The sequence below is a fragment of the Equus przewalskii genome, chromosome 17 (assembly GCF_037783145.1).
Source record: "Equus przewalskii isolate Varuska chromosome 17, EquPr2, whole genome shotgun sequence".
NCBI classification, from domain to species: Eukaryota; Metazoa; Chordata; class Mammalia; order Perissodactyla; family Equidae; genus Equus; species Equus przewalskii.
In genome coordinates, this window is record NC_091847.1 from 65,794,595 (window position 1) to 65,807,292 (window position 12,698).

Sequence of the window (12,698 nt, forward strand, 5' to 3'; positions counted from 1 at the left end):
ATTTGGTGCATTTTAGAAGGTTATTGCATGTATTAAAACTTTTCTTATAGTATATAATCTGCAAAATGCTCTGTTTCATGATAATGTCGCTTAATGAAGTTTGGTATACATTTTGAAGCAAAAATTTTTTCAACCAATGGGTCTTTAGTCATATTACTCTTAAGTTTTGGAGGTTTTCTTTCTTCCTCCCTTCCTTCCTTTCTTTCTTTCTCACTGTGGAATTTGCTGTCATCTCTACTTATTTTTATAAAATCAGGCTCAAAAGTGGGTTTTACACATTAAAAAAAAAAAGCAGTTAATATAATTTAGATATGCTGCCACCTAGTGACAGTAACAATCTATGAGGTCTGGGGAATGAGTCGCTCTTGACTGAGGTAAGAGACTTGACCTAAGTATTTGATATGGAAAAGGCAGAAAAATTTTAAGAGGCTATACCTTTTTTTTTTTTTTCGGTGAGGAACATTGGCCCTGTTGCCAATCTTCCTCTCTTTTTTTCCTCCCCAAAGCCCCAGTGCATAGTTGTATATCCTAGTTGTAGGTCCTTCTAGTTCTTCTATGTGGGACGCCAGCTGGTCATGGCTTCATGAGCGTGCTGGGTCCACACCCAGGATCCTAACCAGCAAACCCAGGGAGCAGAGGCAGAGCAAGCGCAGTTGACTACACCACAAGGCCGGCCTGAGGGTCTACCTTCTATATCTCTATATCTAAGAGACTATACCTTCATATTCTATATAATTCAAGAACTTTATTTTTTTTAAATTTTTTTTTGAGGAAGATTAGCTCTAAGCTAACTGCTGCCAATCCTCCTCTTTTGTTGAGGAAGACAGGCCCTGAGCTAACATCCATGCCCATCTCCCGCTACTTTATATATGGGACGCCTACCACAACATGGCTTTTTTGCCAAGCGGCGCCATGTCTGCACCCGGGATTCGAACCAGAGGACCCCAGGCCGCGAGAAGCGGAACGTACAAACCTAACCGCTGCGCCACCAGGCCGGCCCCAAGAAGAGTTTATTTTTAAAGAAACTATTTACAAAGGCCTGAACTTTGTAAGAGGAGCCACCTTCCGTGGGTGGAGGAACGCAGCTAGCCTGAGATGACCTCAGAGAGGGAACCTCGGAGAGAATGAGTATCCTGACCTCATTCTCTTCCTTTCTCCAATCTCCTGCCAGGGTTCCCCATTGGCAGAGAATGACAAGAAGCCAAAGGGCTAGGGATGCTAAATCTGCAGGGGAAGAAAGCAGGGAGGGTGCTAAAGGGAGGTGAGTGGACCTGGAGGGGAAAGAGGAAGCTTATCCCACCCACCTGCCCTGTGGGAATTTGCAGTTGAGTAACAACAGTGGATCTCCTACATTATTGCTCTTTTTTTTCTTTTCTAAGTATCACTTGTGGCAACCTTGGATAGTATTATTTATTTGTTTATTGCGTTTCCCTCTCTTGAATATAAGCTCCATAAGGGCACGGATTTGGTTTACTGTGCCATGGTGTCCTCGTGTCCAGAAGAAAGCCAGGCATTAGTAGGTCCCATCAGGAAATAGCTGTTGAATGTTGAATAAATGCATGGCTGGATAAATGCAGGGGAGCACTGGACAATCACTGGCATAATTAATTTGCAGTAATGTCATATAGAAATTCAGAGAAAAGAAAGGTAAAAATGGCTTTCAGGTCCCAATAGAGCATCTATTCTTTAGACCAGGGTTCTCAACCAGAGGATAGTTTCTTCAGACTACGCCAACCCCTTCAGAACTTTCTTGATTCTAGCTTGTCTTCGGGCAGTGTTTCTCAGCTTCAGCAAGCACTCTTGACATTGGGGACAGCACAGTTCTTTGCTGTGGGGCGCCATCCTGTGCACTGTAGAATGGTTAGTAGCATCCTTGGTCTCTGCTGGCTAAATGTCAGTAGGAACCCCCACCCCAGTTGTGACAACCAAAAATGTCATCAGACATTACAAATGCCGGGGAGGGGGAGGCACTTTATCTCACCACTCTGGGATAAACTTTTAAGTACGTAGGGACCACCCAGGGATCTTGTTAAAATGCAGATTCTGATTCAGAGGGTCTGCATGGGAGCCAAGATCCTGCATATCTTTAGAGCAGGAAGCGGGGGATGTAAGAATAGTACTCCTGCCCGTGGGGTGTGCTGAAATCTTGGGGCGGGGGAGGGTGGAGAGGAGAAGGAGAGGGCAGCGGGGAGGCTAGTGTGGTTTAAAAGAAACTCTTCAGGTCATTTTGATATTTGTCCTGCTGAGAGCAGCTGATCGCATTTCATTGATTGAAATGGACCAGCATGTTCTGTAGTCCTATGATTAGGTCTCAGTCTTTTAGAGAGCCTGTGGTATCGGACTGTGAACTTCGACCTGCTTCTCAGTCCATCCTTCCCCCTTAGGTGGGTCAAGATGGCTAGAGCGAGCTGAAGTTGGGTGGGTTAGGTTCTAATAAAACCGCAAGTTAGGCTCTCGTCAAATAGTTTCTCCTGAGGACAGACAGGCCTTGTTAAGAGAGACAGAATGCTCTGGTGTATTTCAAAATGCTTCCTTTCCCCCGCCCCCTGCTGGAAACACGAAGGAATTTTTCTCTGATATTCACTGTGAGGACCCGGTTGAGCTCCTGGAGGTAAAACTCAGTGAAATATGGGGGTTTCCTGTGACTGGGTCCCCCTGGAGGTTTAACCTCTCAGACTTGCCCACACTGAGCCGCCAGCAATTTGTCAATTACGGTTCAGGTTTTTCTACACAAGAACTGGTTCCTGTGGCGGTTTCTGCTGCAGTAAGTTGTGATTCTCCGCCTGTTTGTCTCCTCAATTCTGGGGACAGCATTTTTGCCCTGTGACCTCACTTCTCTAACGGATCTGAGAAAAGTTGTTGATTTTTCGGTTTGCTCAGCTTTTTACTTGCTGTTAGGATGCATTAGTGACCTTGAAGCTCCTCTCATGCCAGACCAGAAATTGGAAGACTAAGCAGTAATTTTAAATAAATAGATTTGGGTCAGATGTTATAGACTATCGAAGGTTATGATATAAAATTTAGACTACTAAGGCAGGCTGGAAGCCATTGGAAGTTTCTGAGTTGGGAGAAAAACAGTGCTTCACTGAGGAAGTACCACTTTTAGGCCGAGGAATGAATAACAATTAGCTAGTTCCTAGCTGGGAAGTGGTTTTTGGGAGACGGAAGCTTTCAGACAGCTGGATTAGCCCGGGGTGACCGGATAATTCATCATCCAAATCAGGGGGTTTTGAAAATGGAAGGGGCACTGTTAATAATTATGCTGGGGTGACAGGCATAGACCTGTACTTACCTGGGCAACCTGGGATAGGTGGTCGTACCCTATGTTTGAGGAGCAACAAGAAGGCCTATATGAAGAGAACAAGGTGTATAGGTTGTGGGGGCTTTTTGGGAGAGGGGCAGGTAGCTGGTGGTTCAGGTTAGGTTGGAGCCAGCAGATCCTTCTCTTGTACTCATGATCAGATGGCCTTCAGAAGCCACAGAAGAGTTGTAAGCAAGGAGGTGAAAAGATCAGATATACATTTTGAAAAAATGGATTGGGGAAGGGCAAGAACAAAGGGGGGATGTCAGTTGAGAGGTAATTATGGCTTGGAGTAGGGTGGTGGCAGTAAAGATGGGTTCTAGAGATATTTAGACTTGGTGATAGACTGGTTATGGAGATGAAATGAGAGGGAGTTGCCAAGGAGTCTTTCAGGTTTCTGGTTTGTAGAACCGGCTGGATGATGATAACCTTCCCTGATTTAGGGAGCAGTGAAAGAGGACCACGTTTGGAGAGAAAGATAGGAGTTCAATTTTGAATATGTTAAGTTTGAGGTGGTGCAGGGAGATGCCCCGTGAGAAGTTGGAAGTCTAGACCTGGAGCGCGGAGAAAGCAGATCTAGAGACTCACCAACTTGTAGATGGTAGATGAAGCCACTGAGAAGATAAAAAGGCCCAAGATAGAGACTTAAGGCTCATTTAGACATCGGAACAATGAGAAGGTCCCAAAGGAGAGTGTGAAGTGGTAGTCAGAGAAGTAGGAGAAAAATGGGAAGATATCATATCACAAAAGCCACGGGAAGAAACTATTTTAAAGAGGAAGAAGTGGTCACCTTACTGGTGAGAAGAAAGTAATATGAGAATTGAAAAACACCCACTGGATTTAGTGACATAGAGGCCTTTTGTGAGCATATTTTTTTTCAGTTTCAAAGGATCTTGTCGCCTACTACGAAACATCTGAATAAAATGAGAAATAATTTAAACAAGAAATAGTTTATTTCATCACAAGACTATTTTACACCTTGACTTAATTTTTAAAATATTTAATATTTTCAATGTTACTTATTCTTAACTTATAAAGAAGTATTGATTTTTAATGATCAGACATCCCGACTTAAATAAAGAAGTACAGAATTGCTTAAATTAATTCTTTTAGTGCTTATCTTGGAGCTATTATTTCACATAATTCTAAGCTCTGTGGTTGGATGTCAAAAAAGCATGTTTTTTAGGAATGTTAAATCTTTGACCCCGGAAGTAATTGTCCATCCCTTCTAGGTCCAACACCTCTACACCTGGCTGCGCAGGCTTGCTCATTGGAAACAACCATCTGTCTACTCTGTTTCAAAGCTGATTACACACTTTCGGAAAAAAGAGGCTGGATGCCAATTCACTTTGCTGCTTTCTATGACAATATCTGCATCATCATTGCCCTCTGTAGGAAGGATCCTAGTTTACTAGAAGCTGAAGCAACCGCTGAGTAAGTTCTTAAGCATTCATTAAAATATAAATTTCTGCTTTCATGGCTTGCCCCAAATGCTGACACTAAAAGGAATGGTTATTATGAATGATTTGGGAGGCTATGTAAGGCTTACTCTGCTGTCCTTTCTGGTTGCTATCTTCTCTATCACTTATCTTTAGAATTTATAAAAATGGGAACTTCTATTAACCTATGCATGTTTTCTGGAAGAATAAGGAGTATGGCCTAGGAGGTTTGTCCCAAACTTTTCCCCATAGTGTGGTGCTACAGAGTAGTTTGTCAGGTTTACCACTTAGTGCCATGAAAGAAGCCTGAGACTAGGGAGGAGAAAGTTGCTCTAAGTTGAACCCTACACAATCAGGAGGCAGTCCAAGGGCTCCAGACCACAGTAGATAGGCCTTAGACAGCAGGAGAAATATCCAGTGCTATCCAGAAGAGAAATATATTCAAAAGAAGAAAATAACTTTGCAATAGGGAAATATCCCAGTCTTCTGTTCGACAGTTTAGCTGAGTACCAACCTTTAGGGAAGAGGTATAACTTCTCCTGAGGGTGCATTCTTGGCTAGTAATCTAAAGACCAGCTTATTATTTTGACTGTCTGAATCTGATTTATGCAGAGTTTCATTCAGATATTTCTGCCTCTTTGTGTAACCTGTCTATTCTTATTCAGTGAAGAAATTAATCTTCCCTCTTGGCTGAGGCAGAAATATGTGTGGAGAAAGCTTCTGGAAAACTAGGGTCTCTGGTTAATAGATTCTCTGACTAATAGATTCTGGAAAGATCCGTGGAACGTGGAGACCTGAGTTCAACTCCTGGTCCTGTCGTATTTTGACAGTGTGTCTTTGAGCAGTAGGGAGCTAAAGGACTGGGTGGATTGTAAAAGATGAAAGAATTGGATGTCAGAGGTAGAAGTAGGAAGCTATCTGTGACCATAAGAAAGAAGCAAAGGATTAGTGGAGAGGACAATTACCAAGGTTGAGATCTATGTGGACCTAATGAGGAGTGTCACCATGCTGATGTGTACAAATATGGAGCATAAATGAGGGTATGACAAGGAACTGAGAGATCAGAGCACCGATGGTAATTAGCATGGATGTTGAAGTCATTGACCATAGGAGGAGGTGTGTTGGTGAGGTGATACATGAACCAGGATGGTGGAAAAGGACCCAACTAGGAAGGGGACAATGGCAATATGGAGCTGGAAAGGGTAATATAATCTTATTTTACAGCATATTTTTCAAATGAGGAAAATCAGAGTGATGGTGTTAGAAGTAAAAGTGGTCTTTATTCCTACCACTGAGTAGGAGAAAGCAAGCAAAGGGAGAATGGTCTTGTTAAAGTAGAAAAGAGAGATAGTGAAGAGACATTTACTCAGAAAGGAGAGTTTCCCCAGGGCCCAGGAAAAAGTAGAGGAGAGGCTTGGGGCCAGCTGGATAGAGGTGAGACTTCAAGGACAGGCAGCAAGAGAAGGAGGTTTCCCGAAAAGAGGAAGGCATGAGTATAAGGATAAAAAAGTAATGTTTGAGGCAATCTGATATGGTGAAAAGAGAAGGAGGAGGGAGCTATTATCAGGACTGTGCTAAGCACCTTGTTCATCCCTTACACAAACAGTCAGCTGATTGCTGCTACCCTCATTCTTTTGCAGATGAAGGAAGTAACCCAGTTTGCTTAATTAAGGTCACATTGCTAGTCAGTAGATCTATTAGTTAAGATACAGGTGAAGCTGCTGTGACAAAGAGACCAAAAGAAATTTGTAGTTTAAACAAGGTAAAAGTGTAGTTCTTTTTCATGAAGTCTGGGTGGGTGGTCAAGGGCTGGCACAATGGCTTGACAATATGAGGGACCCAGACTCCCTCTTTTGCTTTTTCACATGTGGTTTCCGTATCCTGGTACAAAATGGCAACTCCTGCTGTCATTATGCTTGTTTTCCAGCCATGAGAAGAAAGAGAGAGGAAAAGTAATGACACACACCTTTTCTCTTTTAGGGAGTTGCCAGGTAACTTCTACTAACATCACACTGGCCAAACTTAGTCGTGTGGCCACACCTCTCTGTGAGGGAAGCTGAGAAATGTAATCCTTGGCTAGATAGCCACGTGTCCAACCAAAAGTTCTTCATTATCTAAAAAGCAGATCGTAGGTTTTTGAGAAAAACCGTTAGTTTCTGCCACAATGAGGAAGCTGGGATTTTAGAACTGGACGTGAAGTATAAAGAAATGGGTTGGAATACTACCTGAGCCTCAGTTTCATCATTTGTAAAATGGGCTGATAATACTTGCCTTGCTTTTTCCTTCGCTCATAAAGTTGTTGTAAGGATTGGGTGAGATAGTGTGTTCTAAGAACTTTGTGCGTTATCAACTTCTGAACAAAGTGTAAGGCATGATAACTAAGTTGGGAGGGAAGGTCAGGACAGCCAAGGCAAGAGAGGCAAATCTATTGACGTGGGGAATGTACAGAACAATAACACGTAAGGAGGAGAAAGTGATCGTGTAAGTCAGACTTCCTCTAAGAGCAATTTGGGTAGTTTTACAAAGAGTAAATCTAACACTATGTGTGTGCTCAATTATTATGACATGTTCCTTCATTTTTAGGAATCAGTGTACACCACTCTTACTTGCTGCCACTTCAGGAGCACTGGACACTATTCACTACCTATTTTCTCTTGGTGCTAACTGGAGAAAAACAGACATTAAAGGAAATAATATAATTCATTTATCAGTGCTAACCTTTCACACAGAGGTCCTCAAGTATATAATAGAGTTAAATATTCCTGAACTCCCAGTTTGGAAAACTTTGGTAGGTGAGTATAGAACACATAATCTCTTCATAAATAAATAATCTGATTATTACTCAGTTTCATTATTGATACTTACTCTGAAATAAAGCAAATAAAATAATACGTGCATATATTTTAAACATTTAAAAATCATAAAATAAACATTTTTGAGTTAAAACCAGAAATGCAAATCATACTGAAGCATTTTTGTGTGTGCAAAAGTAGTTTTATTTCTAAATTAAAATAAAAGAATAATAGGCCAAAGAGACTATATTTTACACAATTATACTTATTTTTATTTTTCAACTTTCTCCAAAAGGATATTAAAAATTTTTTTTTTTCCCGAGGAAGATTAGACCTGAGCTAATATCTGCCAATCCTCATCTTTTTGCTGAGGAAGACTGGCCCTGAACTAACGTCCGTGTCCATCTTCCTCTAGTTTATATGTGGGACTCCTACTACAGCATGGCTTGCCAAGCAGTGCCATGTCCACACCCGGGATCTGATCCAGTGAACCCTGGGCCGCCAAAGCAGAACGTGCACTTAACTGCTGCGCCACTGGGCTGGCCCCAGGAAATTAAAATCTAAGTGGAAAAGACTGTGTCCAATTTACTCCTCACCTCCTAATTTTAGAGATAGATCCAGCAACATCTTTCCTAGTATTTCGATAAATCTTTTGTGAAAAATTCTGTTCAAGATTTTTTTCCGAATTTGTGTTAAATCTAGTCAGATATATGATAAAGGTAAGGGTTACTAGGCCAATTGAATGGACATATCTAATTTTGCTCCCTTCCAAGACCACACTAAAATTACATGGAGATTAAATAATAACACCAGCAGCAAACAAGCATTCAAGAAAAAACAGGAAAGGATGCAACAGCAATAAAATATTGGAAATAGATAGGCAAGTCTTAGGATTTAGCAGACCGGAGAAATCATTCCAAGCTATCAGTGAGAAAGCTGAGAACCTCTCGGACTCACTCCATAAATCTTCAACAGGCTCAAACACTGGCTGTGCCGGTCAGGAGTGCTCTCTGCAGAGGCTCACTTAGGAAAGACATGAAGATGCTAATGGGGGAATTCTCCCCAACAAACGGGATACTGGGAGTCTGACCCAAGAGAAGAGCAAAGGGAATTTCAAAGATGGTAGATAGCAAAGGGGAATCTCAGAATGGAAATTGTGTGTCCAGGCCAAAGAGAAAATGTGGGAGGAATTACCAATAGGTACAAAGAAACCTAAGCAGATGAAATAAAATAAGGAAATTATTACCACCAGGAAAAACAAAAGTAAGAAAGGAGACACAACTGTAGTAGGCTACAGTGCTTAGCAGTGAGTAATATCTGTGTAGGCTTTGTAATTAAGTATTGGATATTCACTTGACTAAAACCTATAAATATGGGGAGGGGAAGCAGAGTAAATAGCAGAGCAGTGTTAAAAGAGCTAGTTTCTCATTTACCACAACGTGAAGTCAATTGATGATGTCTAAAAGTGATATAGCAAAAGATAACAGGGTATATAAATATTTAGAAATATGGAGATATGTAAATCACAGAAGGTCTAGCGAAAGAGTCCAAAGTGATTGTATCTGGAGAGATGAACTCAGAAGAGTGGAGAGGATGGGGCAAAGAACCACTATATTTTGCTACAGGCCTTTTAGTAACACTTAACTCTGAATCATGAGCATGTGTTAACTTAATGAAATAAAAACTAAAGCAGAAAATGCAACAAATTGGAGAACGAGAACTGATATTTTCCCCAACAACTCTTTTAGGATGGGATAAGATATATGTAAGATTTTCAATCCCATTCTACTGATTCAAGTCTGAATAACTGGTTTCAAAACTGGCTCAGTAACTGATTTTGCAATTTACTGGGTACTGGGAACACATTCCATGTATATCAGCCCCAAAAGATATTGGAAGGTGTGTTCAAGGTCTATTTGTGTGCATACATATCATTATATCTTAGTCTTTTTAGGAGGAACTAAGAAGACCATCCTGTTACTTTTAATAGAGTAACACATTTGAAATACCTTTCTAGTAGGCAGCTCCGCCCTCCAGTGGGAATAGCCTAATGGCACAAAAAATTCCTGACAGCCACTCCTTCCCACAGCCATTGTTGGGAAGTCCTGATAATGACACAAACACAACAATGACCAGTGAGCATCTGGCCACTGCTTCTTTGCTCCCTCCTCACACTGCTGATTTCCACGATTGGTAAAAGAAGAATTAGAGTTTATTAGAAGTTCACAGGATTATCCCTTGGAGTGGAAGCTCAGTTTTAGAAGAGAGCGCCATGGAGTGATCTAGCCAAGGTTGGAGTTAGACCCAGATTGGTTATTACAGAGACTGGGTGAAAAAAGATGAGGAAAGAATACTTCTACATGGTTTTTCTTGCACCATAGACATTGTTTAGAAGCAGGTGTATTTGCATTATCTCCTGACTAGAGTGTAAATTCATTCAAGATTTTTAAACATGTCTTCTTCATGCTCAGGAAATGTATAAATCCTCATATATGATTTAATGGATATTGAATTTTTATTGACAATAATGAGGTTTATTTTGCCATCCTTGAAAACTCATATTCAAATTTTATTCAACAACTGATTTCAGGCAAGAGAGAGGTGTACTATTTTCCAAGTGAATTTGAACCATGTGACCAGCTGATCTAAGTCATTCAGACCAAAGATAAAGAATTTCAGGATTTTTCGTACTCATTATATAGATTCTAAACCTCCAAGATCATGGGTGTATGTAATCTGTTCAAGCCCCTCACGTGCACAGAGGGGAATTTAATGAATGTGGTTGGTGGTGAAGGTGGTGATTCAACTCATGGCTTCCCTTGGCCTGTACAGAAAAAGCAGCAATCATTCCATTCCCTCCTATGAAATTACAACATGTATTTTTCTGTTGGATACTTACCAGAAATGTTGCAGTGCGAAAGCTATAAACGAAGGATGATGGCCGTCATGTCCTTAGAAGTAATTTGCTTAGCAAGTGATGGATACTGGAAGCATATTTTGGATGCTGGTGATGTAAAATCTATTAACTATCCTTTGCTTATGATATTTTATAGAGAGCTATATTATGTTCAGTCATTCACTTTAAATGTATTTTTAATTGTGAAGGAAACTTCCTAGTTGATTTTAAATTTCTAGTTTTCTTTTTTCTAAGATCACTTTCTTTACCTGTCAATCTTATATTTTATTTTTCATATGAAAGCTGCATATCAAAAGACTATATAAATTCCATTTCTCTAAAAGTTTTCAAACTAAAATATGCTATTAAATTACTTTGCCATACTACCTCTTATATTTTCTTTCACTTAGAAATTACCCCTATTCCGTATTCACACAATTTAATTTATTAACAATAGCAGTTACCGTGTCAGGCCTGGGTTTGTAACTAGCTCTGCATTTAGAACTTAGGCTAATTGCTTACCCTCTCTAAGCCTAATTTCCTCATTAATAAAATGGTTCCTACCTCATAGCATTGTTTTGAGAACAGCACTGTCCAATATAACTTTCTGAAATGATGGAAATGTCCTATATGCACTGTCCATTATGGCAGCCTCTACTCTAATGTAAATATTGGGCACATATGAGGTGCTTCATAAGAGATTCATTCATTCATTTGTTGAATGAGTAAATGAATGAATGAAAAATTATTATAGGTAGTCCCCTAATGTGTTCCCTAAAACGTGTACAAAAAGCTCTGTGTCCAAAAAGTGAACCACAGATAAATAAGTCACAAGGGAGTTTCATTTCAGGTAGCTACATACATACATATATACATGTGTACATACATACAGCCCTAATTATACACACTATATTTTCCAGTGTTTTGTGTGTGTTCTATAATGTGCTCTTTTCTTTTACATTGAACTGATGTAAGTGTAACAGCGTCCAACTGAAGCCAGATTTTCTATTTTTACCATGCCCAGTGATTTCCATCTTTGACCAGTTGTAATTAATGAGGCAAAGGTTGCTTTTTACCAGATTCAGCACTTTATTTTTTTTTTTTATTTTTTTTTTAAAGATTTTATTTTTTCCTTTTTCTCCCCAAAGCCCCTCTGGTACATAGTTGTATATTCTCCGTTGTGGGTCCTTCTAGTTGTGGCATGTGGGACACTGCCTCAGCGTGGTGTGATGAGCAGTGCTATGTCCGCATCCAGGATCCGAACCAACGAAACACTGGGCCGCCTGCAGCAGAGAGCGCGAACTTAACCACTCGGCCACAGGGCCAGCCCCCTCAGCACTTTATTTTTAAGTTGCTTATTTAAAATATGGGTAAAATATAATAAAATACTCAAATAATTACACAAAGAATGCCACACAAATTTGATGCAATAACCAAAACTGAACTCTACTATATAGTCACTCAAAGAATTTATTTTTCAGTTATCTTTAGCCAAAATTCAGTGTTTAAAGGTAGCTTTCATAGGTTACCAATATGAAATGTATGACTGTGTGCTGTGTGAAAATCAAATGTGTGAACAATGAGAGCTGCCTCTACTGTAGACAAGACAGAAAAGTGCATTCATGTAGTTTCAAATGATAATTCTATAAATATTTTATAGAATCATTTGCTAATTGTTTATATGGCAATACCCGTGAGCATTATGTAAATCTTACCATGATCAATTGACTACAAATGGTTACAAATAATTCATGCTTTTTCTTGATCTCTTCATTGCAGGCTCCATTCCTGCCTTAATCAGTCTATTAAAAGGTTCCAAAATAAAATTACAGTGCAAAACAGTTGGGTTATTGAGTAATATCTCCATCCACACAAGTGTAGTGCGTGCTATAGTAGATGCAGGAGGCATTCCAGCTCTGATCAACCTGCTGGTTTCTGATGAACCTGAACTACACTCTCGCTGTGCTGTCATCCTATACGATATTGCTCAACTTGAAAACAAGGATGTTATTGCCAAATATGTAAGTTCTTTTCATAGAACATCATTTTGACTGACAGACATTCCCCTTACATAGAAGCTAGAAAGAGACATACTCATGTTATTATGCAGTGGCAAAACTCTCAGGGAAGAACTCCAGTCTCAATGAGGATGGTGAAGAGGAAACCTGCCACAATCCCATGAGTACCAAAAGTAAACAAGAGCAAGACAGTACAGAGCAAGCACAGCGAAGGGCATGAGCTTCAGCAGAGTTGTCCAGTTCCCTGTCTCC

General features: G+C 40.2%; 1 protein-coding gene across 12 annotated transcripts in view; it reads left to right on the top strand.

Moving 5' to 3' along the window:
- The window catches only part of ANKAR (ankyrin and armadillo repeat containing), a 65,875-nt gene that overhangs the window by 22,929 nt on the left and 30,248 nt on the right, over positions 1 to 12,698 (top strand). For all 12 annotated transcript variants that reach the window (XR_011528482.1, XR_011528483.1, XM_008526172.2 and 9 more), the window contains exons 9-12: positions 4,534 to 4,735; positions 7,324 to 7,532; positions 10,435 to 10,539; positions 12,208 to 12,449. Coding sequence is in view for 10 of the 12 variants with exons in the window: in XM_008526172.2 (XP_008524394.1) it covers positions 4,534 to 4,735; positions 7,324 to 7,532; positions 10,435 to 10,539; positions 12,208 to 12,449 (758 nt within the window). In the remaining 2 variants the exon portion in view is untranslated. The remainder of the gene's footprint in view (positions 1 to 4,533; positions 4,736 to 7,323; positions 7,533 to 10,434; positions 10,540 to 12,207; positions 12,450 to 12,698) is intronic.